The 26,719-nt window shown below is 42.1% G+C and overlaps 2 protein-coding genes across 2 annotated transcripts; one reads left to right on the forward strand and one right to left on the reverse strand.

The window, feature by feature from the left end:
* The first annotated feature begins 1,394 nt into the window (after positions 1–1,394).
* On the forward strand, positions 1,395–4,280 carry LOC106569355 (CCN family member 1). Its single transcript, XM_014140652.2, has 5 exons — positions 1,395–1,697; positions 1,948–2,161; positions 2,551–2,895; positions 3,121–3,329; positions 3,523–4,280. Exons 1-5 carry the CDS (start codon positions 1,644–1,646, stop codon positions 3,802–3,804), a joined length of 1,104 nt encoding a protein of 367 aa, XP_013996127.1. The 5' UTR covers positions 1,395–1,643; the 3' UTR covers positions 3,805–4,280.
* Positions 4,281–9,529: 5,249 nt separating this feature from the next.
* Positions 9,530–25,834, reverse strand: LOC106569305 (outer dense fiber protein 2). Its single transcript, XM_014140520.2, has 16 exons — positions 25,619–25,834; positions 24,883–25,018; positions 21,764–21,893; positions 21,489–21,620; positions 21,224–21,298; positions 20,761–20,832; positions 20,507–20,623; positions 19,958–20,143; positions 19,698–19,807; positions 18,958–19,093; positions 14,670–14,780; positions 14,450–14,554; positions 12,893–12,993; positions 12,240–12,402; positions 10,081–10,206; positions 9,530–9,894 (listed from the first exon to the last, which is right to left on the reverse strand). The coding sequence occupies exons 2-16, from the start codon at positions 25,014–25,016 to the stop codon at positions 9,715–9,717; spliced, it is 1,878 nt and encodes a 625-aa protein (XP_013995995.1). The 5' UTR covers positions 25,017–25,018; positions 25,619–25,834; the 3' UTR covers positions 9,530–9,714.
* Positions 25,835–26,719: the final 885 nt, after the last annotated feature.

Genomic DNA, 26,719 nt, shown 5'->3' on the forward strand with positions numbered 1-26,719 from the left:
GGGGCGTTTGATTTATGTTTCCGGGGTTTTTGGTTTAGTTCTATGTTGTATAGTTCTTTGTCTGTTTCTATGGTGTTTATTTCTATGTCTAGTAATTGTGATTGGGGCCTTCAATTGGAGGCAGCTGGTTATCGTTGCCTCTGATTGAAGGTCCTATAATTAGGAGTATGTTTGTTTTTGGGTATTGTGGGTAGTTGTTCTTTGCATAGTTGTGTGTTGCCTGCAAGACTGTTTGTCTTCTTGTTTATGGTGGTGAATGAAAATGAGCGTTCACGTACCCGTTGCGCCTTGGTCCATCCATTACGACGATTGTGACAGTAGTCCTTGGCTCAGACCATGTAGTAGTGTGGACTCAATAGCATCTCATTAGTGTGCAAGATCTTGAGAATCAGCTGTATATGTGATGGAAGAGTGCACTGCACATGTGATAGAAGAATGTACTGTGCATGCAGAGGGTTGCAATTACATTGAATTGGGGATAGTTCTACTAAAATATGCCACAAGACCTAGAATTGCCTTATGTGTATCACACAAAAAAGGGTCACTGTTGTATGCTAACTTTTTTTGGTGAATTTAAGCAAAATTCCCCAAATTCCTGGGCTTAACTTCCCATGGAAAATTTCCGGTAAGTTTCCGACCCTTTGCAACTCTAGTTCTGAGCCATCGCATTTAGCCCAGTCCATCCCAGGGCTGGGCAAAATAGTCACAATGTCATCTCTGTCATCGTGAAAAGTAACAAAGTATATATTTTTTTTACCTTTATTTAACTAGGCAAATCAGTTAAGAACAAATTCTTATTTACAATGACAGCCTACCAGGGAACAGTGGGTTAACTGCCTTGTTCAGGGTCAGAACAACAGCTTTTTACCTTGTCAGCTCTGGGATTTGATCCAGAAACCTTTCAGATTACTGGGCCAACGCTCTAACCCAGGTCTGGGCAACTCCAGTCTTTGGGTCCTGATTGGTGTCCCACTTTTGCCTCAGCCCCAGCTAACACACCTGTCTCCAATAATCAACTAATCATGATCTTCAGTTAAAAACGCAATTAGTTTAAATCAGGTGTGTTTGCTAGGGATGGGGGGAAAGTGTGACACCAATCAGGCCCCGAGGACTATAATTGCCCAGGCCTGCCTAACCACTAGGCTGCCTGCCACCCCAAAGTAACACATACTAGAACAATTATTATACAGGTATAGAGATTAAAAAGGGTAACTACAATAGAAGAGAATATAACTTAATAAAATAAACTTCTTTGTCCAGATTTTCTCAGCTGCACTCTAGGACGGAACATAACAGCCAACATATAAACATATCTTAAAATAAATACTTTAAATACGTGTTTGACTTGAAAAGAAAGGAGTAGAAAATAAAATAATCCCTGTAAAAATGAAAGTAGACAGGGTGGTACTTGGCTTGAATGGAACATTGGGAGACATTCCTCGCATAGTTTTGGAACAATTCACCCCATAGGCTACGTCAGACCTCTTTCGGGTATAAAAAATGAGAGGCTACACCAGCGGACTATATATACCTTGTAATTCACTCTGTAGTTAAACCTACACTGCGTGCACCGTGTCTGGAATAATCAATCTAAAGGAGCCTTTTTCTTTATTAAGGAAGATAAGAAGACTATTTCACTAGACATGAATATGTTGATGCTTTCCTTAGTTTTTTTCCTTTATGGGAGTTTTACTTCGGTAAGAAAAAAAAATAATAATATAATAATATATATATATATATATATATATATATATTAATTAGTCGTAGCCTACAATAAAATCCGTGCTTGATTGTCAATGCCGAGGGTGGGTGACGGTGATTTAATTCAGATTGTCCCCACTCCATCTCACAGAAGAAATAACATAAATGAAGTGAATATTTGTAGAAGAAATAACATAAATGAAGTTAAATAAAATATTATCTTATAACATGTTTTTGTTATTTTAGGCATCTGCATCTTGTCCCTCCGAATGTTCGTGTCCTCTTGAGTTAGCCAGGTGCGCTCCAGGAATCAGCCTCGTGCCAGACGGCTGTGGATGCTGCAAAGCTTGCACGCGGCAGCTCAATGAGGACTGCAGCAAGACCGAGCCATGCGACCACGTCAAGGGACTGGAGTGCAACTTTGGGGCTGGTTATGGCACAGCTAAAGGCATCTGTCGAGGTATGATTGGGGCGGCAGGTAGCCTAGTGCTTAGAGCGTTGGGCCAGTAACCGAAAGGTTATGTCGTTCTACCCCTGAACCAGGCAGTTAACACACTGTTCTAGGGTAGGCCTTCATTGTAAATAAGAATTTGTTCTTAACTGACTTGCCTGGTTAAATAAAAAAAAAATGATACAAGTGTATTGGAAATACTGATACCCTGCTGTGGTCACTGTAACTTCTACAAATTAGTACAGACTCCAATGGGTTTGGCTGTAGAAATGTACGTTATGAACTTGTTTATTACAAATGAGGAATTATGCTTTTGGTTTATTTACAGCTCATTCTATATAATTAGAATATTACACTTGACTCGCATTGTAAGTCTCCCTGTCTGCTTCTCCAAACAGCCAAATCAGATGGAAGACCCTGTGAGTACAACAGCAAGATCTACCAGAATGGAGAGAGCTTCACTGCCAACTGTAAGCACCAGTGTTCATGCATGGATGGTGCCTTGGGGTGTGTGTCCCTGTGCCCCCAGCAGCTCTCCCTGCCAAAACTGGGCTGTGCCATATCCAAGCTGTTCAAAGTGCCCGGTCGCTGCTGTGAGGAGCTGGTCTGCCCTGAGAAGGGGAAAGCCTCAGTAGACAAGAAGGTCAGCAAAGATGGCCGCAAGGATAAACATTCTGATGATGACTTCACAAAGAGAAACGAGCTGGTGTCTTTCATCGGAGGAGGACTCAAGTCTTTAGCTGGTGAGTCAATGGAACTCTGTTTATTCCAATGGTTCAGTTTGTGAAATTATTGAGCTCCAATTGATGTAAAGCCTCGGTATACATCCAGACAGGGAGTTTAAATGGAAAAGCTATTTATTATCCCCATCTGTATGTACAGTGTATGTAGATTTAAACTCATGTCCAAGTTTTGTGAGACCCATCCAATGCACATTGACTAATCGTCTTGCCATCTTTTCCCCACAGCTTTCAGGAGTAAGCCTGAGAGTCGCTTGATGTCCAAGGGGAACAGGAGGTGTGTGGCTCAGACCACAGCCTGGTCCCCCTGCTCTAAGTCCTGTGGTTCAGGAGTTTCCTCCAGGGTCAGCAACAACAACAGCCAGTGCAAGCTGGTGAAGGTGACTCGTCTCTGTGAGGTCCGCCCATGCTCCCAGTCATCCTACTCATTCCTGAAGGTATGCGTCTATACATTATATGGTCATTTTTCAGATGCTTTTATCCAAAATTACTTCTACAGTTATATTGAGTATTATGTGAGAATCGAACCGGCAGGAGCAATGCTGATATCACCGTGATGAAACGCAGGCATGTCCAGTACATCAATATTTTGTTCTCATATTGTTCTTGTTCTCCTCTCACCAACATAAGTGTAATCGCATTGCGAAGGCCAGCCGTCCAGTGACGCTAACCTATGCAGGCTGCAGCAGCGTGAAGAAGTTCCACTCCAGGTACTGTGGTTCTTGCCTGGACGGGCGCTGCTGCACCCCTCAGCAGACCCAGACTGTGGCCGTTCGCTTCCGCTGTGAGGACGGAGACACTTTCAGCAAGGACGTCATGGTCATAGAGTCCTGTTCATGTGACTTTAACTGTTCCCATAACAACGAGAAGCTCTCTGGGCTCTCCAATGGTATCCGCAAATCCAGAGACTGAGGGGAAGGTTTAGGGTTCCACACCCTGTATGAACACTAGGATTACAAAGGGGTGAGATGACAGGGAGTAAGGATAACTCCATATGTGCACTGCTATGCTGGAGACATTTTTGGGGGGGATTTCTTTTTTTTGAATGAATTGCTTCGTAATATTGGAGTTATTGGCTGCTTCGATATGGAGCGTATTATGTTGTAATATTTCTGTTCAATGACAACATGTTTTGTTTATTCAAACAAGGCATGAGATGCACTCAAGTTTTGTATGCATGTCGATCTTTGTGTTTATTTGTAAATATGAAAACATCTGCTTTGTGGCAGCTACTAGAATGATTTAATCATGAGAAGATTTGTGTCAAATAAGTGCCATTGTTTTTAATATCACAACATTATTTATTTCTAAAATAGGCCATATTGGAAAATAATATTTTCGACCATTAGTTTTTTAAATGTTATTAATAAATGTATGTATTTATGGAACCTGATGCTCTGTCGTGAATGACTAGATATCACAGTATGGACAGTTGATATTTAACCTAGTTTTGGTGGCATTGCTTTCTCTAGTTTAAGCTATCCTCCGCCCATAGTTATTTTAGAGTAAGAGATACCTGCTGTGATTCTGGCTGACCCACTTCTGGGGGGATCTAGATTTGAATGGATGGCTCAAATGTGTACATATATAATCTAGTAGTTCATTGTGTTTGTGGGTCATCTAATCCAGCTCCTACATTTCATTCAGTCTGCACAAACATCAACTCATCATAAAACCTCTAAATACATCCAAGTCTATTTTCATACACCAAGTGTCTATAACCCGATCTGTGGGCCATGATCTGCAATGGTAGTGGAGATCTGTTAATGTTGTACATATATTAGAGGTTTTTACGTGTTGATTGGATATGTCTGGTTGTTTTTACCCACTTAGTTGCAGGACAGATGGTGGGTTGGCTTGTCTGTTTTGGCTAGCTAATGTTTGCATTTAAGATGCATCTCCGCACCTGTCACCTGATATAGAGGTCCTGGATGGCAGGGAGCTCAGCCCCAGTGATGTACTGGGCTATCCGCATTACCCTCTGTAGTGCCATGCGATTGAGGGCGGTGCATTTGCCATACAAAGCATGTTGCCTACCCTCACCACCTGGGGTTGGCCCATCAGGAAGTCCAGGATCCAGTTGCAAAGGGAGGTGTTCAGTCCCAGGGTCCTAAGCTTGGTGACGAGCTTGGAGTGGCCTATGGTGTTGAACGCTGAGCTGTAGTCAATGAACAGCATTCTCACATAGGTACTCCTCTTACCTACAGTACCAGTCAAAAGTTTTAGAACACCTACTCATTCAAGGGTTTTTCTTTGTTCTATTTTTTACATTGTAGAATAATAGTGAAGACGTCAAACTATGAAATAACACGTATGGAATCATGTAACCAAAAAAGTGTTAAACAAATCAACATGTATTTTATATTTCAGATTCTTCAAAGTAGCCACCCTTTGCCTTGATGACAGCTTTGCACTCACTTGGCATTCCCTCAACCAGCTTCATGAGGTAGTCACCTGGAATGCATTTAAATTAACAGGTTTGTCTTGTTAAAAGTTCATTTGTGGAATTTCTTTCCTTCTTAATACGTTTCAGCCAATCAGTTGTGTTGTGACAAGGTAGGGGTGGTATACAGAAGATAGCCCCATTTGGTAAAATACCAAGTCCATATTTAACTAGGCAAGTCAGTTAAGAACAAATTCTTATTTACAATGACGGCCTACCCTGGCCAAACCCTTCCCTAACCCTGACGACGCTGGGCCAATTGTGCGCCGCCATTTGTGCACCGCCCTATGGGACTCCCGATCACGGCCAGTTGTGATACAGCCCGGTATCAAAACAGGGTCTGTAGTGATGCCTCTAGCACTGCAATGCAATGCCTTAGACCACTGCACCACTCGGGAGCCAATAAGTGAAGAGAATAAGCAAAGAGAAATGACAGTCCGTCATTACTTGAAGACATGAAGGTCAGTCAATTCGGAAATTAAGAACTTTGAAAGTTTCTTCAAGTGCAGTCGCAAAAACCATCAAGTGCTATGATGAAACTGGCTCTCATGAGGACCACCACAGGAAAGGAAGACCCAGAGTTACCTCTGCTGCAGAGGATAAAGTCATTAGAGTTAACTGCACCTCAGATTGCAGCCCAAATAAATGCTTCACAGAGTTCAAGTAACAGACACATCTCAACATCAACTGTTCAGAGGAGACTGCGTGAATCAAGCCTTTATGGTTGAATTGCTGCAAAGATACCACTACTACAGGACACCAATAAGAAGAGACTTGCTAGGGCCAAAACACACGAGCAATGGACATTAGCCCGGTGGAAATCTGTCCTTTGATCTGAGTCCAAATTTGAGATTTTTGTTTCCAACCGCCGTGTCTTTGTGAGATGATCTCCGCATGTGTGGTTCCCACCATGAAGCATGGTGGAGGTGGTGTGATGGTGTGGGGGTACTTTGCTGGTGACACTGTCAGTGATTTATTTAGAATTCAAGGCACATTTAACCAGCATGGCTACCACAGTATTCTGCAGCGATACACCATTCCATCTGGTTTGCGCTTAGTGGGACTATCAATTGTTTTTCAACAGGACAATGACCCAACACACCTCCAGGCTGTGTAAGGGCTATTTGACCAATAAGGATTGTGATGGAGTGCTGCATCAGATGACCTGGCCTCCACAATCACCCGACCTCAACCCAATTGAGATGGTTGGGATGAGTTGGACCGCAGAGTGAAGGAATAGCAGCCAACAAGTGCTTAGCATATGTGGGAACTCCTTCAAGACTGTTGGAAAAGCATTCCAGGTGATGCTGGTTGAGAGAATGCCAAGAGTGTGCAAAGCTGTCATTAAGGCGAAGGTGGCTACTTTGAAGAATCTATTTTCAATTGTTTAACACGTTTTTGGTTACTACATGATTCCATATGTGTTATTTCATAGTTTTGATGTCTTCACTATTATTCTATAATGTAGAAAATAGTTAAAATAAAGAAAAACCCTTGAATGAGTAGGTGTGTCCAAACCTTTGACTGGTACTGTAAGTGGATGAGCACAGTATGGAGTGAAATTGCATCGTCTATGGATCTGTTGGGACGGTATGCAAATTGGAGTGGGACTCTAGGGCATCTGGGATGATAGAGTTGATGTGTGCCATAACAAGCCTACAGATGTGAGTACTATAGGTTGCTAGTTATTGTTGCAGGTAGCCTTAGAGTTCTTGGGAACAGGAATGATGGAGGTCAGCTTGAGAGATGTGGGGATTACAGACTGAGACAAGGTTGAAAATGAATATGCCTGCCAGGTGTTCTGCACATGCTCTGAGAACACGCCCTGGAATACCGTCCCCGCGGCCTTACGAGTGTTAACCTGATTAAAAACATTACTCACGTCAGCCTTGGAGAGTGAGATTACCCAGTCCCCTGGGTCAGCAGTGGCCCTCATGCACGTGTGTGTGTTTGTGTGTGTTTGTGTGTATGTGTGTATGTAATAAAAAAAATGTGTAATACCTTCTCATTTGCTTAACATGTCAGGCATCAGCATGAAAGAAGAATGCTTTCCAGTAAAGTGAGAAAGAGAGCGAGACAGATGCATCACTGACAGTATTACATAAGCAGACTTGGACAGGGGGAAAATGAGGGCATTGACGCACACAGAAGTAAAATGCGTCCATCGTGTGTCTGAGGAGTACCAAGGACTTTTGTCTTTGAACACTTGAGAGGAGTGAAACAGGTCCAGATACGATCTTTAAAAAATCCTATATTCCTCATTCAGTTTACTTCCTAAATTGAAATGGAACTGACCCTGTCGCTAACCATGGGAGGCAGAGAACTTGACTGACATTAGTAGCCTATGCCCTATACCCTAGGGCAGGGGTATTCAACGCTTACCCTACGAGGCCGGAGCCTGCTGGTTTTCTGTCCTACCTAATAATTCATTGCACACGTCTCAGGTCTAAATCAGTCCCTGATTAGAGGGAAACAATTTCAAAAATGCAGTGGAACTGGCTTCGAGGTCCAGAGTTGAGTTTGAGGGCCCTAGGGTTTGATAAGTTTACATAATAGCAGCTCACCACCAGACAAATGCAGGCAGGATTATGACTCAACCAATAGCCCCATAATCATACCATAATCAACGGTGGTCCAGTACACTGGGTATTCTGGACAACTAATCAATTGAGGTCAAACCTTCCCTTCTGTGAACACTGTAACAGAGGTTTGAAACTTCTAAATTACAGCCTCTTCAGTCTCTTTGGCTGTAACGTAGAGGCAAAGAAAAGACAAATGGCAAAGAAGAACAGAATGAAGTCATCATCCCATCGTCACACTCTTTGGTCCAACTCATGGCAGCCAGCTAATATACCCTCACATAGAATGTATGGTTATCTTATGGTTAGTGAAGGGGAAACACAGTACAACAGTAATTAGTGTTGATTAGGCCCAATGGAAACAACACTGTCCATCTCTGGCTGTCACAGGGATGTCATCAGATGTGTCAAGTCAAGCTTATGTAACAAAGCATTGTGAGATGTGCCAAGGTTCCTGTTGGGAGGCCAGGCTATGGAGTGTACCTTAGTTCGACTGGAGGCCTGCCTGTATACCCAAACAACCTCTAAAACCCAATATCCCAGTTCACATAAACACATCAACAGTGAAACACAAAGAGGACAAGAGGGGAAGGAAGTATCAGTGGACATGTGGTTCACGTTGCTGCTCGTTTGTTGTGTTCCAACTTGAAATATACTTACTCCTGTCACTATATTAGACCTTATTGATTATGTTACCTGATTAATAAATGTATATGGTATGTCAATGAATGGAGAAGATTCACTTTTTGTATGGAAAGTTACTGTGAGAGAAAAGGGGAACAGCAAGTGTGTCCAAAGTATGTTGAGTAAGTTGAACAGAATGTCCCTTGTAAGCATCACGGAGAAGTGACCTGAAGGGGAACCGCTACCAGACCACTTAACCGCGCAACATCTAGGCAGTTTGGGAAACAGATGGACAGTTCTGAGAAGTCACACACATAATCTCATCTTGACATACAGTATATATATATGCCTGTTTGATCATTGTACAAGTGTGTTTGCAGCTGAAGCATCCAGTGGGTTGAATAAACTTGGTTTGAGTTTTTTCTAGTTGTCCGTCTGAGTTCATCTTGTTTGTTCACAACCTATCAGTTGAATTGTTTGTTTTTGTCTTTTACATAACTGAGACTGTGTTAGCTCTGCGTTGGATATCTGGAGATCCTGTGATGAAACCAGGCCTGACAGCTAAAGCAACTGTACCTTGTTTTCAGATGTTAGCATTCAATCAGATTGTTTCCCTCCAAATGTTATGCAAAGTGTTGACTGACTACTCCTGAGCAACACCCTGGACACAGTGAGATCCCAAACAGGTCATGAAACTGGCTCTCCGAGGTTCCCATATCCTGCACAGCACCGCTGAGTGATATACAGGCTTAAAAACGTACCTTCCTTAAAGGGATAGTTCAAGATTTTGTCAATTAAGCAATTTTTTCTACTTACCAAGAGTCAGATGAACTCAAGGATAGCATTTTTTGTCTCCGTGTGCAGTTTGATGGAAGTTAAAGGTTGTTTATGATGTGATTGCTAACTAGCGGAAGTCTATGCCAAAATCTCAACCTATCTCTAAGACTTAAGAAAACCAATTTGGATCAGTACGCTGAGTAAAAACTCTATGTACAATATCCATTATCAACTTTATTGAAATTCTATTTATAATGGAAAAAAGTAGTTACTGATCGATATAAAAATAAACATGGACTCTTTATCGAACATGAATCAATGTGCAAATTCATTTGTTTTCCAAAACACATACATTATTAAAAACATAACACACCACAAACACACATATCTGAGTAATTATCATTTTAAAAAGTAGGATGATCCAAAGCTAGACGTTGCCGGTGGTAGTCCTTCGTCAAACATGGTGGCGTAAGAGTTCTTGAGAAAGTCTACGTAGTTCTGAATGCTCTGCTTGTGGCTCTCTGATTGGTCCAGGCTGAGTTGCAGGTCCTTCAGACGCACCTCAAACTTCTTCTCAGCCTACACAAAGGAATCAATCCATTGAACGGACAAATAATGTATTTCTATTCTTTAAAATAAAAAAAATGGTCTGATTGGCTATGGCATCAAAAAGTACTGTACTGTATTATCATTAGCTTTAAGAGATATGAGAAACATCCTATGGTATGCAGTAGGTTATCGTAGGTGATCGTGTCTGATACTCACCAACTGATTGCTTTGTTTAATCTGTTTCAGCTCATTCGCTCTCCTGCTCTTCTCATCCTCCAGTTCCTGGATTTTAGTCTGAAAGGAACTTTCTCTGGAAACAGCTTTGTCTTTCACTTTGGACACCTTGGCATTAAAGAAATAGAGATGATGAGATGTATCAAAAAGTCAACCTCGACCTCTTGATACAAACTCAACTCCTAAAAAACACTATCTTCAAATGGTTTCTGTGCCTTTCCATTTCCTTCTGGGAACCAGTGAAAGGTTTGGACACACCTACTCTCAAGGGTTTTTCTTTATTTTTATACAATAATAGTGAAGACATCAAAACAATGAAATAACACATATGGAATCATGTAGTAACCAAAAAATATATATTATATATTTAAGATTCTTCAAAGTAGCCACCTTTTGCCTTGATGACACTGTTGGCATTCTCTCAACCAGCTTCATGAGGTAGTCACCTGGAATGCATTTCAATTAACAGGTGTGCTTTGTTCATTTGTGGAATTTCTTTCCTTCTTAATGCGTTTGAGCCAATCAGTTGGGTTGTGACAAGGTAGGGTTGGTATACAAAAGATAGCCCTATTTGGCAAAAGACCAAGTCCATATTATGTCAAGAAAAGCTCAAATAAGCAAAAAGAAATGACAGTCCATCATTACTTTAAGACATGAAGGTCAGTCAATCTGGAACATTTCAAGAACTATGAAAGTGTCAGGGATTTCTTCGTCGGAGGACGATATGGCGAAATCATCATCGGAAAACGAGGACCAATATGCAGCAGAGTTGAGATGGTTCATTTTGAACTTTTAATAAATTCCAAAACGAACATACAAAATAACAAAAAACGAACGCACGATACACTGACAGTCCTGTTAGGTTTACACATACTAAACACGGAACAATCTCCCACAAATACACAGACAAACACACCCAACTAATATAGGACTTCCAATCAAAGGCAACACCACACAGCTTCCTTCAATTGGAAGTCCACCCCAATTAACTCAACATAGAAACAGATCAACCAGACTACACATAGAAATACATCAACATAGACCATAACTCAAAACCCGGAAATAATAAATCAAACGCCCTCCTAACTAATACACCACCCTGAACCACATAAAACAAATACCCTCTGCCACGTCCTGACCAAACTAAAATGACAATTAACCCTTATACTGGCCAGGACGTGACAGAAAGTTTCTTCAAGTGCAGTCGCAAAAACCATAAAGTGCTATGATGAAATTGGCACTCATGACGACCGCCACAGGATAGGAAGACCCAGAGTTACCTCTGCTGCAGAGGATAAGTTCATTAGTTACCAGCCTCAGAAATTGCAGCCCAAATAAATGCTTCACAGAGTTCAAGTAACAGACACATCTCAACATCAACTGTTCAGAGGAGACTGCGTGAATCAGGCCTTCATGGTCGAATTGCTGCAAAGAAACCACTACTAAAGGGCACCAATAAGAAGAAGAGACTTGCTTGGGCCAAGAAACACAAGCAATGGACATTAGACCGGTGGAAATCTGTCCTTTGGTCTGATGAGTCCAAATTTGACATTTTTGGTTCCAACTGCCATGTCTTTGTGAGACGCAGAGCAGGAGAAGAGATGATCTCCGCATGTGTGGTTCCCACTGTGAAGCATGGAGGAGGTGTGATAGTGTGGGGGTGCTTTGCTGGTGACACGGTCTGTGATTTATTTAGAATTCAAAGCACACTTAACCAGCATGGCTACCATCCCATCTGGTTTGCGCTTAGTGAGACTATCATTTGTTTTCAACAGGACAATGACCCAACACACCTCCAGGCTGTGTAAGGGCTATTTGACCAAGAAGGATTGTGATGGAGTGCTGCATCAGATGACCTGGCCTCCACAATCACCTGACCTCAACCCAATTGAGATGGTTGGGATGATTTGGACCGTAGAGTGAAGGAAAAGCAGCCAACAAGTGCTCAGCATATGTAGGAACTCCTTTAAGACTGTTGGAAAAGCATTCCAGGTGAAGCTAGTAAAAATAAAGAAAAACCCTTGAATGAGTAGGTGTGTCCAAACTATTGATTGGTACTGTGTGTGTGTGATATATATATATATATATATATATATATATATATATATATATATAACCCAGCAGCTGCTAACATACAGTACCTGTTGCCTGACGTCGGCCAGAGCGGCCTCCAGTTCTCTGTTGAGAGCCTGGCAGTCTGCTGAGCGCTGTTCTAGGTGCCTGCTGCTATAGCGTAAAGCGTCCTCCTGACCTGCCAGCCTACGGACCAGCCCCTGGTTCTCCCCTTGCAGCTCTTCCATCTGCCTTGAGGAATACACAAAGATACTTGAAGGGTACCTATCTAGCTACATAAGGACTTCATAACCTACACATATAACAGCCATCAGCATTGTATACACATTTCAGAACATTTCAGAATTCACCCTGGTCAGGCTTGATTATTTATTTTTTTAAACAATACAATATATCTTCAATGTCACTAATGTACTTTGACATGAGAAATATAGAAGAATCTCACTTGAAAATACCACTCGTAATAAAATGGGAGCATGCATGAAGTATGGCCTTCCCTGTGGCTCAGTTGGTAGAGCATGTTGTTTGCAATGCCAGCATGGTGTGTGCAACGCCAGGGTTGTGGGTTTGATTCCCACGGGGGGCCAGTACAACAAAAAAAAATGAAAAAATGAAAAAAAAGAAGTGCATGAAATGAAATGTATGCATTCACTACTGTAAGTCGCTCTGGATAAGAGCGTCTACTAAAATGTAATCTCTAATGAGAGAAAGATAAACTTACTTTTGAAGAGCATCCACTTTCTGCTGTAGCTGTGAGTTAGCCTCGTGGATAGACTCTTTCATGTCCAATGACGATCTCATCTTCTCCCCTTGGCTCTCCACCTGGATGGAGAATAATCATATTTTCAGAATTGGGGTTCGCCAAAAAATGTACTCTTTGACTGATTATCTTACATGCTGCATGTATTTTCAATTAGTATTGAACATGGGGACATGAATTGGGGTTCAAGCACATACAGTACAACAACACAAAGAGTTGTACAGATGCACTTAATTTGACACTGCTTCTCACAGCAGGAAAAGAATCCTGCAGCAACAGGAAATGTGAATTATTATGGGGATTATAATGAATGGACATTTTTGTAGGGGTTGATACATTTTTGGATTGCGGAAATCAAGTCAGAAATTTTAAAGTGGAAATTACAAACTTTAGAAGCTTTTTTAAACCTTGAATACACTAAAATGTAAATGTCCTGCTGCTCAGGAATATTCTCTGCGACAACAGAGTGAACAAATTAAGATAGTAGATCTGTACCATGCAATGACTGGAATTACATTGGTTTATCAACTTATCAACACAGCACCCTCATCACTGCACAAAGGTAACATGAGCAATATTCAAAGGCAAGCATTGATTGAACAGTGCTGAAACATGAATAGAAACACATCTTAAATCAGTTTAAGGTGACTATCAAGGCTCTATATACAACTAACAGGGGTACATAGGGTTGCGACCTTACTTTCTTCCCACTGCAATCTGAGCACATTCAGTCACAAACCTTAACACCAAGTCAAAGCAGGACCTGGTTGGGGATACACCATTATAACCATTGTGATTATAACACTATAAAAGGAAACCACATATCGGGTTTGACTGCCATCTGGTGGTTGGAAGTGGTAAACAGCCACATTCTACATACTGTACTGTACTCCAACAGCACTTACTTGCCCATCTACAGGTTACCATAGTCTTACTGCTAAATTGCACACCTTGACCTGCAGTTGTCTAATGGCCTCTGCCTTGTCTGCACATGTCTTCTCGGAGCGCTTCAGGTTGTCCTGGCACTCCGCAAGACTCTGCTCTGCGGCACTCAGTAACTCTGGGTACTCTTCCAGCTCCCTTACAGACCCCTCCAGTTCCAGTCTTACCTGGGGTCCATGGGGGGAGGGGCGCACCGGCCAGCAGGGCAGGGGCGCAGAGAAATGTTAATGACTGATTGCAGACACCTCTCTAAGTAGCTCTCACTGACTGGACCACAACTGACAATACACGCATAGGGAGCTGGACACTCCCATTCACTACTGATGTGTATTTACACAGAGATAATCTTTTAAAGGCTTTCAGCAAACTGTGAGGCAAACAAATATCAAAAACACAGGATGTCACATTCATTTTGATTTCACTGAACCAAATATTGTTTGTGTCAAACTATTTCAAGCAATTTGATTTTATTCTTACACATGTTGAATGGGGTATCTTTTTGCTTCAATTTCAAAGGATGAAAACCAATTTAAGACAAAGCTCTTTACATTGAATGTAGCCAACAGAAGACTTTACCTTCTCCACTTCTGCCTCTCTTCCTTCTCTGATGTTCTCTGTTTCCCTCAGAACACTCTCCAACTTTACTCTCAGATCATCCACCTCCATTTGAAGCTCTGCCACCTGAGAGGTGTGCAATAACAGGTCAATAAAAACAGACAACCTATGAATCTCTCAATGCATTTTTATAAGATTAGTAAGTATTGAAACTTGGATATGGGGGGAGGGGGATCCCTGCCTGACTCTGATCCTGTTCTGCTTGGTCTTTCCTCTCCTGTAAGATAGTGTTCTCCTCTTTCAGGGCTGCTTCAGAATGGACCAGCTGCAGTTCCAGCCCAGCGATGGACGCCTGGAACATACATAAACCAATATCATTTTGAACACAACGGGAACAAATCACGTAATAATAATAATAATATACAGTACCAGTTAAAAGTTTGGACACACCAACTCATTCAAGGGTGTTTCTTTATTTTTACAATTTTCTAAATTGTAGAATAATAGTGAATACATAAAAACTATGAAATAACACATATGGAATCATGTAGTAACCAAAAAAAGTGTTAAACAAATCAAATTCTTCAAAGTAGCCACCCTTTGGGGCGGCAGGTAGCCTAGTGGTTAGAGCGTTGGGCCAGTAACTGAAAGGTTGCTGGATCAAATCCCCGAGCTGACAAGGTACAAATCTGTCGTTCCGCCCCTGAACAAGGCAGTTAACCCACTGTTCCCCAGTAGGCCGTCATTGTAAATAAGAATTTGTTCTTAACCTAGTTAAATAAAGGTTATATTTAACAAACAAAAAAAATATTGCCTTGATGACAGCTTTGCACACTCTTGGCATTCTCTCAACCAGCTTAATGAGGAATGCTTTTCCAACATCTTTTACATTTTAGTCATTTAGCAGACGCTCTTATCCAGAGCGACTTACAGTAGTGAATGCATACATTTCATTTTCATTTCATACATTTTTTTAAACATTTTTTTGTACTGGCCCCCCGTGGGAATCGAACCCACAACCCTGGCGTTGCAAACACCATGCGTTGCAAACACCATGCTCTACCAACTGAGCTACAGGGAAGGCCAACAGTCTTGAAGGAGTTCCCACATATGCTGAGCACTTGTTGGCTGTTTTTCTTTTCCTGCGGTCCAACTCATCCCAAACCATTTCAACTGGGTTGAGGTCGGGTGATTGTTGAGGCCAAGTCATCTGATGCAGCACTCTATCAATCTCCTTGGTGAAATAGCCCTTACACAGCCTAGAAGTATGTTTTGGGTCATTGTCCTGTTGAAAAACAAATGATAGTCCCTCTAAGCGCAAACCAGATGGGATGGTGTTTCACTGCAGAATGCTGTGGTAGCCATGCTGGATAAGTGTGCCTTGAATTCTAAATAAATCACAGTGTCACCAGAAAAGCACCTCCACACCATCACACCTCCTCCTCCATGCTTCACGGTGGGAACCACACATGCGGAGATCATCCGTTCACCTACTCCTCGTCTCACAAAGACATGGCGGTTGGAACCAAAAATTTCAAATTTGGACTCATCAGACTAAAGGACAGATTTCCACCGGTCTAATGTCCATTGGTCCTGTTTTCCTTGCCCAAGCAAATCTCTTCTTCTTATTAGTGTCCTTTAGTAGTGGTTTCCTTGCAGAAATTTGACCATGAAGGCTTGATTCACGCAGTATCCTCTGAACAGTCGATGTTGAGATGTGTCTGTTACTTAAACTCCGTGAAGCATTTATTTGGGCAGCAATCTGAGGTGCAGTTATTTCTAATGAACATATCCTCTGCAGCAGAGGTAACTCCGGGTCTTCCTTTCCTGTGGTGGTCCTCATGAGAGCCAGTTTCATCACAGCACTTGATGGTTTTTGCGACTGCACCTGAAGAAACTTTCAAAGTTCTTGAAATCTCCGAATTGACTGACCTTCATATCTTCAAGTAATGATGGACTGTCGTTTCTCTTTGCTTTTTGAGCTTTTCTTGCCATAATATGGACTTGGTCTTTTACCGAATAGGGATTTCTTCTGTATACCACCCCTACCTTGTCACAACACAACTGATTGGCTCAAACGCATTAAGAAGGAAAGAAATTCCAGAAATAAACTTTTAACAAGGCACACCTGTTAATTAAAATGGATTCCAGGTGACTACCTCATGAAGCTGGTTGAGAGAATGCCAAGAGTGTGAAAAGCTGTCATCAAGGCAAAGGGTGGCTACTTTGAAGAATCTCAAATATAAACATTTATTTGTTTAACACTTTTTTGGTTAATACATGATTCCATATATGTTATTTCATAGTTTGATGTCTTCACTATTATTCTGCAATGTAGAAAATAGTAAAAAATTATCTGGAATGAGTAGGTGTGTCCAAACCTTTGACTGGTACTGTATATACAGTGGGGAGAACAAGTATTTGATACACTGCCGATTTTGCAGGTTTTCCTACTTACAAAGCATGTAGAGGTCTGTAATTTTTATCATAGGTACCCTTCAATTGTGAGAGACGGAATCTAAAACAAAAATCCAGAAAATCACACTGTATGAGTAATTAATTTGCATTTTATTGCATGACATAAGTATTTGATCACCTACCAACCAGTAAGAATTCCGGCTCTCACAGACCTGTTAGTTTTTCTTTAAGAAGCCCTCTTGTTCTCCACTCATTACCTGTATTAACTGCACCTGTTTGAACTCGTTACCTGCATAAAAGACACCTGTCCACACACTCAATCAAACAGACTCCAACCTCTCCACAATGGCCAAGACCAGAGAGCTGTGTAAGAACATCAGGGATAGAATTGTAGACCTGCACAAGGCTGGGATGGGCTACAGGACAATAGGCAAGCAGCTTGGTGAGAAGGCAACAACTGTTGGCGCAATTATTAGAAAATGAAAGAAGTTCAAGATGACGGTCAATCACCCTCGGTCTGGGGCTCCATGCAAGATCTCACCTCGTGGGGCATCAATGATCATGAGGAAGGTGAGGGATCAGCCCAGAACTACACGGCAGGACCTGGTCAATGACCTGAAGAGAGCTGGGACCACAGTCTCAAAGAAAACCATTAGTAACACACTACGCCGTCATGGATTAAAATCCTGCAGCGCACGCAAGGTCCCCCTGCTCAAGCCAGCACATGTCCAGGCCCATCTGAAGTTTGCCAATGACCATCTGGATGATCCAGAGGAGGAATGGGAGAAGGTCATGTGGTCTGATGAGACAAAAATAGAGCTTTTTGGTCTAAACTCCACTCGCTGTGTTTGGAGGAAGAAGAAGGATGAGTACAACGCCAGGAACACCATCCCAACCGTGAAGCATGGAGGTGAAAACATCATTCTTTGGGGATGCTTTTCTGCAAAGGGGACAGGACGACTGCACCGTATTGAGAGGAGGATGGATGGGGCCATGTATCACGAGATCTTGGCCAACAACCTCTTTCCCTCAGTAAGAGCATTGAAGATGGGTCGTGGCTGGGTCTTCCAGCATGACAACGACCCGAAACACACAGCCAGGGCAACTAAGGAGTGGCTCCGTAGGAAGCATCTCAAGGTCCTGGAGTGGCCTAGCCAGTCTCCAGACCTGAACCCAATAGAAAATCTTTGGAGGGAGCTGAAAGATCGTATTGCCCAGCAACAGCCCCGAAACCTGAAGGATCTGGAGAAGGTCTGTATGGAGGACTGAAGTGTACCTATTGTGGCAAACCTCTTCAAAGTTAGGAGCGTTTGTCACAAATTAAGTGGGAAACTGTCACCAAAGTCAGCCCAGAATGAAAGTTCTTTCGAACATGACAGTACCTGTGTGTTTGTTTCGCTGTCCTGGTCCACCCAGGCCGCAGGTAAGGTCAAGGATAGCAGGGTTCGGTACACAAATCTGGTTCTCGGTAGGTCCAGGTCTAAACGCCAACAGGTAAGTCCAAAACAGTCCAGCCCGTACACGGTAAATCCTGCCAATGTAATTGTCTCTTTCTCTATGGTTCATAGATCCTTCCCGCCCTCTCTCTCTCTTCCTGGTTTTTCTTGACCTTTTATCTGTGGGTCGGCTCCACCTTCTGAGGGTTCCCCTTGCTTCTGGGAATTGGAGTTTTGGCAGTCGGCCATTTTGTGATCTGTAGTTCTGATTGGGGTGGCCATTTTAGTGATCGGGCAGAGCCCGTTTATTAGTTCTGCCCTCCTATCTGCCATTTATCACTCGACCCCCTTCTTTGCCACACTATGTTAAAAATTACAGACCTCTACATGCTTTGTAAGTAGGAAACACTGCCGATTTTGCAGGTTATCAAATACTTGTTCTCCCCACTGTATATATAATTATATTATGGTGGGAATAAATTACATGCTAGAATATACAGAGAAGGTATTCGAATTAGAAAGCAGTAGAGCTACAGTAAGTTTGTTATCTTAGATAGTTAGACTATATAGGGGCTACTCCATGGCTCAAGGTAAAATTTTGGTCAAACTAAATAAATCAATAATTGTTGGGTGGTGCACAACTTCAAGGTATACATTGCCGTTTTATTTTCCTACCTTGAGGGTTGCGTTCTCAAGGCCAATGTTTCTGTTTTCAGCGTTGAGTTTTTCCACTTTTAGGAGTAAGACCTCATTTGCAGCAGCGAATTCATCCCTCTCTTTCTGCAGCTTCATAGTAATGTCTGCTATTTGGCTGTAATGAAACAAATCGAAATAAAATGACATTTTATTGGTCATGTACACATTTTGCAGATGTTATCGCAGGGGCAGCGAAATGCTGATGTGTCTAGCTCCAACAACGCAGTAATACCTAACAATTTGTATTTATTTAACTAGGCAAGTCAGTTAAGCTTCATCTTGGCCAGGTCGCAGTTGTAAATGAGAACTTGTTCTCAACTAGCCTACCTGGTTAAATAAAGGTGAATTATTTAAAACATTTTAAAGAACAACTTCTTATTTACAATGACGGGGAACAGGGTGTTAACTGCCTTGTTCAGGGGCAGAACGACAGATTTGTACCGTGTCAGCTCGGGGATTCAATCTTGCAACCTTTCGGTTTCAAGTCCAATGCTCTAACCACTAGGCTACCTGCTGCCCCACAATACACACAAATCCCCCAAATAAAAAGAAAGGAATTAAGAAATAAGCAATTGCCGCTTGCCCAAATACTTTCTGTGAGGAGAAAATCTGATAAAATAAATTAGAGAACATTATTTATTGCCTCAAGGACCTGGATTGACGATATGCCAGACTTTGTCCAGGACAAAACATGAATACTAAGGCTTGAAATGACGTACCCTTTTAGCAGTCCTATCTGTGCATCAAGCTGCACTCCCTCATCTGTCTTCTGCTCCTGTTGTCTCCTCCATGTGTCCCTCTCTGAATGAACATCAGCCAGCTGAACATCCTACATGTCATAGAACATAACATAAAGCACCTTACTGGCAGTGGCAATGAACTCACCAAGAACGGGATACCCAAGTCGTGTAAAGTAGGGGACACCGTAGCTAAAGTAAAAACTGTGTTCTTATTGGTTCCCAACATTACCCATACGTACTTTCTCCCTCAGCTTCGTGTAGCATTTATCCACAGCAGCTTCGAACCTCTGGGCCCTCCGTTTCTGGGCGCGGGTGGCCTTCTTCAGGACTTCTTTCTCCTGCGCTGCCTTCTCCGAAACACCAGAGATCTCCCCCCTCAGACTATCTATCTCCATCTTCTGTGCCATCAACTGCCTCTCCAAACCCTGGAAAAAAGACAGGGAACACGCAGTGTTTAAGCTTTAAACAGATCTACACACTAATTTCTAGCCTATTTAAAACAAATAAGATTTCACTTACGGACGACGTCCATCTTGGATGGGTCGTAAATTAATATTGTCCACCATTCTTTGTGAAACAGAAATGCGTTTATTTTTTGCTGACTTTCTTCCCAACCATCCCAGACACCAGACACACAGGCTGGAAGATACATATTTACTGGAAATGGTGTATTTTGCTTTCTCTGTGTCTTATTCTACAGATAGAATGGCTTGTCCTTACTAAGTTCTCAAATGGGACAATAAAGTGATTGATATATTCATAGACTGATGCCTGAACTTGTGTGTTACCCGGAGCTGCACAGTGAGACGGTTGTTGTCGGCCTCCCTGCTGCGTAGCTGGCCCTGCAGATGAGCACGTGTGGTCTCCACAGACTTGGTAGCATGGACCGCATTCTCTGTGTACTCCTGTGGAGCATCAAAGCAGAAAGAGATGGTGTGAGGACAATGCCTTAATTTAATTTGTACCTTTGTCAATGTTTTATCATGTACAAATTGTGGTCAGCGCTTGTGTATTTCATGTGAAATTAAAGGCCAATGCTAACCATTTCTTTCTTCCGCAAACCCATCAGTTCTTCTACAATTTTTTCTTTATCATTCAAATCTCCTTTCAAATACTGGTGGAAACAAAATAACAATAAAACAAATATATGTTATCTTTCTCACAGTACAATTTTCATTTGAAATGACAAATGTGTATAGTGAACAGCAGCAGATGCTTTTCTATCCAAAGTGTCTTACAAATTTAGCACACAAGTTCAGTATATGTGGCCCATGCGGGATTGAATCAAATCCCCAACTTTAATGTAGCTGGCATCATGTTTCAACCCACTGAGCCATACTGCACTGAAGGACCCTATTATCTGCCAAGGGGAGCTTAACAAACTGGCAGACCTTATCAAATCTTAAGACTTGGCACCGCTATGTCAACATTTCAAAGCGTTTCAATGCAGGTCTGGAGTAATGTGTGAAGTTTTATTTTTTTTCACCAAGGGAGAAGCAATTTACCAGATTATCACACTCAGCTTGTGTTAGCTTCTTTAGTAAGAGATCGATGTGTTTGTCTGTCTCCATTCGAGACGCCTAATACAGGAGACAAAAAGGGTAGTCAAATCATATGTTAATTTAAGAAGACAAAGTTGCAATAACCCTTTACTTTAGTGCACAGGTATAATGCAGTCTAAAACTTGTCATAAGCATGACCCCCTTATAAATTGCTAGCTGACAGTTCTTCAAAGTAGTAATCATTAGCCATCAGATTACAACTGTCAACCTCTGCATCCTTCAGGTCTTGGAGTTGCTGTCGAACAGACTTGTTTATCTGTTTAAAAACCTCCAACTTCTCCAGCAGAAGGCCTCTCTGCCTTGACATCCGCCGGTTATCAGAAGCAGAGTGTCTTGAGTCCTTTATAATAGAAAGATTAATTCAATTCTGCTTTTGACACCTTAAACACTGTAAACGAATTAAAGATGTTGATATCATGTCATGCCTCTCAAAATAAAGACAGGTGCACTGTCTGCACATCAACTGCAAAGGACTTCACGTACGGCAAAATCGTCCTCCAGTGTCTCCTTGAATGACATGAGCTGTATGGCTGCAGAATTGGCCGCTGCTTCGGCATCCATCAATGTTTTCAACAGGGGACTTTTGTTCATGGTTGCACCATAGTCTCCATAACTACATATAAAGAAAATACAGAGAGAGGGTTAGAAATCAGTTGGATCCACACTTAGAGCTGTGTCTGTGCAGTGTTTCTCCCAAATGCAATCGTTTTATAATGTAGATGTATAGTGTATTTTTGTGATCCCCGACGCTCGGTCTGAACATTAACATGCATCACTTGTGGTTTTGGAAGCATAAGGACCTTATCTTTCATATCAGCTAGAAATAATTTTCAAATAACAATGTTAAATTAATACACAACTTGATAGGGTTAGTGTTCCCACACGGCCATATCTCCATGTTACAGCGCTTGTTTACGGACAACAGATGGAAGACAGGAGGCAACCTCCTGTGCTAATTAGCTATCAGCTGTATGGATCTGTGCAAAACTGCTAGAGTAAGTGTATCTGTTTTATTTAAAGGATTCGTTCTTGATGATGAAAGATAGAGGCCATATGTTTTGAAAGCCGTATCGCAAGCAATGATTATTGACGTTTCTAAACGTTAAACCACAGCGTCAGGATGGAAGGAATGGTGTCTGATAGGATGGCTGCCGTTTTACATGCTCCTAACCAACTGTGCTATTTTGTTCGTTTTTTTGTTAGTTGATCAAGACTATCCTACCAACGGGACATTAAAAACTGTAATATCTTATGTTTCACAGAGTCGTGGCTAAAAGACTACACGGATAATATAGAGCTGGCAGGACTTTCCATGCACTGGCAGAACAGAGAAGCTACATCCGGTAAGACAAGGGGTGGGGGTAGGGTTTCCAACTGTCCCGTATTAATCCCTTATATTGGGCTAAATTGGTTTGTCCCATACGGGACCTCCCTTGTCCCGTAAAATCATCCAATCACAGTAAAGCGTAAACTCGCCAATTCCTGCAAAGTAATTTCTGTTATTGTTCGGTCGGTTTGGCATAGTAAGGATATATGGATAAACCTGCAAAAAAGTAAAGACTGCAGCTACAACAAACAATGTGAAGCAAAAAAGACATGGGTTAAGGTTGTCAGTGGTGACTCGACGAAAGCTTGCTGTACTTTATGTGTCGGGAATTCTCAATTGGCTATGTAGGGGAGAATGACCTAACTCAGCATGCATCCACAGAAATGCACAAGGCCACGCTAGCTAAAGGTGCTAGCAATATCGGTGCATTCTTCGTGACGTCTACTGTGGAAACTGACAAAATTGGAAAACACCTCTCCGTTTACCAGTTATTGAGCAGTGCCAACAATCGCATTCTGAAAGCTAATTGCCCAGATCACATAGCTCATAATGCCTGCGATCAGCTGTCAGTGGATATTGAGACAATTGTTTTACAGATCTACAGCCACCTATCAGTATCTGCTTCCCGAAGAGAGGAACTGCTTGCATTTTTTGCCTTTGTTGACATTGAGTGGCGTGAAATTCTGCGACATGTTTGCACACGATGGCTCTCTCTTCATCCAGCTGTCGATTGTCTCCTGCGAAGCTGGCCAGCTCTTACATCATACTTCAGGTCCCTTGGGGAGACCTGTCCTGTGGCACTGAAGAGTATTTTTGAGTATGAAGAAAAAACAGAAGCTGCTGAGATTTATCTGTGCTTTTTCCACAACGTGGGTGTCTTTTTGACCAACTCGTAAAAAAGCTGGAGGAAAAAACGCTCTGCATCACAGATGTTTACGAGGAAGTCCAAAAGTTCAAAATGAAGATGCTTCAGCTGAAACAGGACCGTTTTTTGGGGACGCGCTCTTTGAAAGGAGGGAGTAGTGCAACGACCCTGGGTTTATAAGCGCGGATGTCGACTCTGCCGCTCGAGCATGCATTTGCGGCACAGTCGATAGCGCGCTGGACTTCGGGCTAGAAGGTCGAGGGTTCGAGACCTGCTCCCTGCTGTTTCATTACTATACAATTGTTTTGCCTTTCCAATTGAATAAGAATATACACTGTATATTCATTCACACAAAACCATACCCATACCGCCGTGGCACCGTGCACTGCACACGACCTTTTGTCCCCTATTTGGTAGTAAGGAAGTTGGCAACCCTAGGTGGGGGTGTGAGTATTTGTCAATAACAGCTGGTGTGCGATGTCTAATATTAAAGAAGTCTCAAGGTATTGCTCGCCTGAGGTCGAGTACCTTATGATAAGCTGTAGACCACGCTATCTACCAAGAGAGTTCTCATCTATATTATTCGTAGCCGTCTATTTACCACCACAAACCGATGCTGGCACTAAGACCCCACTCAACCAACTCTATAAGGCCATAAGCAAACAAGAAAATGATCATCCAGAAGCGGCGCTCCTAGAGGCCGGGGACTTTAATGCAGGCAAACTTAAATCCGTTTACCTAATTTCGACCAGAATGTCACATGTGCAACCAGAGGAAAAAAAACTCTAGACCACCTTTACTCCACATACAGAGACCTGTACAAAGCTCTCCACCGCCCTCCATTTGGCAAATCTGACCATAATTCTATCCTCCTGATTCCTGCTTACAAGCAAAAACTAAAGCAGGAAGCACCAGTGTATCGGTCAATAAAAAAACCGTGTTCAAATGACGCGGATTCTAAGCTACAGGACTGTTTTGCTAGCACAGACTGGAATATGTTCCGGGATTCATCCAATGGCATTGAGGAGTACACCACCTCAGTCATCGGCTTCATCAATAAGTACATCAACGACCTCGTCCCGACAGTGACCATACGTACATATCCCAACAAGAAGCCATGGATTACAGGCAACATCCTCATCGAGCTAAAGGCTAGAACTGCTGCTTTCAAGGAGCGGGACACGAATCCGGACCTTTATAAGAAATCCCGCTATGCCCTCAGATGAACCATCAAACAAGCAAAGCGTCAATACAGGATTAAGCATGTGACAAATAAAGTTTGATTTGAAGTTCAGATAAGGCAGTGGTAGGCGAAGCTAATGGCTGAGAACTGTAGGGAGAAGGCAGAATGCCGCCTAGAGATTGAGAGCTAACTATCCCCTAAATAAAACTGTGTCCCATATATCTCACTAGTTGCTCTCCATCTCAAGGGTTTTAGTGTAGACGCTGCTGCGTATCCTGCTCCCTCTCCCAGGCTCTGAGAAGCCATCTAGATCATCGTCTAAAGAGTCCTGGAAGGGATCCTCAGGAGACATGGCTTTCATTTCTGCAGGGGGAGGGTGAAAGAGGACTATAGGTGTTAGTCTTACAGTTTTCCCATAATCACATTTCTATTTTCTAATAAAAGACACTAGACAACTGTAATGACAAGTAAATTATGAAAATGATTGATGCACTGACACAATATGATATGAGAAGATATACACAGACAATACCAGACAAGTGTACAATGTAATGCAAGTATAGCTAGAATTGTAGCTAACTAACAGGTGTCATACATGGAAATTGTCCAAGGCAACATTTACCTGTTCTACTTCTCAATCAATTACTATCTCCTCTACAAACAACCCTGTACTGTCACTGATTATTAGGCTACAACTAGTGCTTGTTCTTTTCACCATTAGCTATTAGCTGAGCTGATCCATTTTGACCTTCAGAGCCAAGGAACAGTAGTTAGCTAGCTACACAAGCTATGGTATCTGGATACAGTACGCTAGCTGACTTAGCTAGCAAAGGCCAGTTTGTTAGAATTACTAAGATGAAACGCAAAATCAAACCGAGTTTGCATTAGGTAAGAAACATCTATGACGAAGACGTAATCTAGCTAAAATGGTAAGGTGAGATTTCAAATTAAATCTGTTTTTACCTTCATTCACTTTCGTGCCTCTTGTCTTGATGGAAACCCTTGTCTTGTGCTACTGTACTGTAAGATGCTTGGCGTTCGTTGCATCCATTGGTTGATTTGAGTCCCGCCTTTTTACTCGCGATAAGTGATTGGCTGAGGCATTGGGCGTAAAGACGTAACGTAAACAAACCCTACTTGAGCGTGGTTGTTAGCTAAATTAACCAAACAATGGTTGTTTGGGGTTTAACCCATCCACATGCATTTTCTATATGAAATAAATATTATGTCATAAACAAAATATTTAGAGTAAAACCGAAATCAACAACAAAGTAATTAAACTGGAACAACAAAGTAATGAACATGTGTTAATGAAACTCCACGGGATTCAAAAACTGGACAGTAAAGTCACGTGACAGCCAAGTTTGGAACGGACCGTTTTGATTGGATGAAGCACTTTATTAAGTTTCTCTTCTCAATTTTAGATTTCACCACAACTAACTTACCTAGTTATTGAAGAAAGCACACACGTTTTGGTTATATGTAACCGTACATTTGTTTGGCATGGAGGTCATATCTCTTGACGAGGAGCTTATTTGCGCCGTCTGCCGTGACATATTTGTCGAGCCTGTGACTTTGCCCTGCGGTCATAATTATTGCGAAGGGTGTGTGAAGCAGTTGAAAAGATCTGCGGTGTGTTGGGTTTTATTTCACTTATTAGATGTGATGCATTACCATTTACAGTAGATGTAGGCCTAAGTATGAACGGACTGTAATGCACTAATAGGTTTATATTGTATTAACATAGATTGAGCAACATATAATAGACATGACTAACTGGAGGGTTGCTGGCTAGTAGTGTAGGCTGAGTAGACTCGTGACACACACACAATGCCTGGTTGTGGGGCCGCTCATGGACAGGTGTATGTGAGGAACTGAGAGGGGAGAATGGCTGTGGCACAAGAACAGGCACTGTCCTTGGGTGTCTGACTCTCGGGTACACACATGAAGATAAGCTAGAAGACAACTATGCTTGGCAACAAAGATGCGTCTAGAGGCTGGGACCAGCCTGTACGCCAACGATAGGATGAGTAAGTTTAAACCACGCTCATCCTCACTCTGACA

This window comes from Salmo salar, chromosome ssa14 (genome assembly GCF_905237065.1).
Source record: "Salmo salar chromosome ssa14, Ssal_v3.1, whole genome shotgun sequence".
Lineage (NCBI taxonomy): Eukaryota > Metazoa > Chordata > Actinopteri > Salmoniformes > Salmonidae > Salmo > Salmo salar.

What these genes read in the sequence shown, in the direction of transcription:
- LOC106569305 (XM_014140520.2), bottom strand. Translation starts at nt 25,016, where the DNA reads ATGAAAGCCATGTCTCCTGAGGATCCCTTCCAGGACTCTTTAGACGAT. An exon ending in CACTGGAGGACGATTTTGCC is followed by an intron (nt 21,621 to 21,763) that starts GTACGTGAAGTC and finishes TCTATTATAAAG; the next exon opens with GACTCAAGACACTCTGCTTC. An exon ending in ACACGAAGCTGAGGGAGAAA is followed by an intron (nt 19,808 to 19,957) that starts GTACGTATGGGT and finishes TATGACATGTAG; the next exon opens with GATGTTCAGCTGGCTGATGT.
- LOC106569355 (XM_014140652.2), top strand. Translation starts at nt 1,644, where the DNA reads ATGAATATGTTGATGCTTTCCTTAGTTTTTTTCCTTTATGGGAGTTTT. An exon ending in AGGACTCAAGTCTTTAGCTG is followed by an intron (nt 2,896 to 3,120) that starts GTGAGTCAATGG and finishes TTTTCCCCACAG; the next exon opens with CTTTCAGGAGTAAGCCTGAG. An exon ending in CATCCTACTCATTCCTGAAG is followed by an intron (nt 3,330 to 3,522) that starts GTATGCGTCTAT and finishes CACCAACATAAG; the next exon opens with TGTAATCGCATTGCGAAGGC.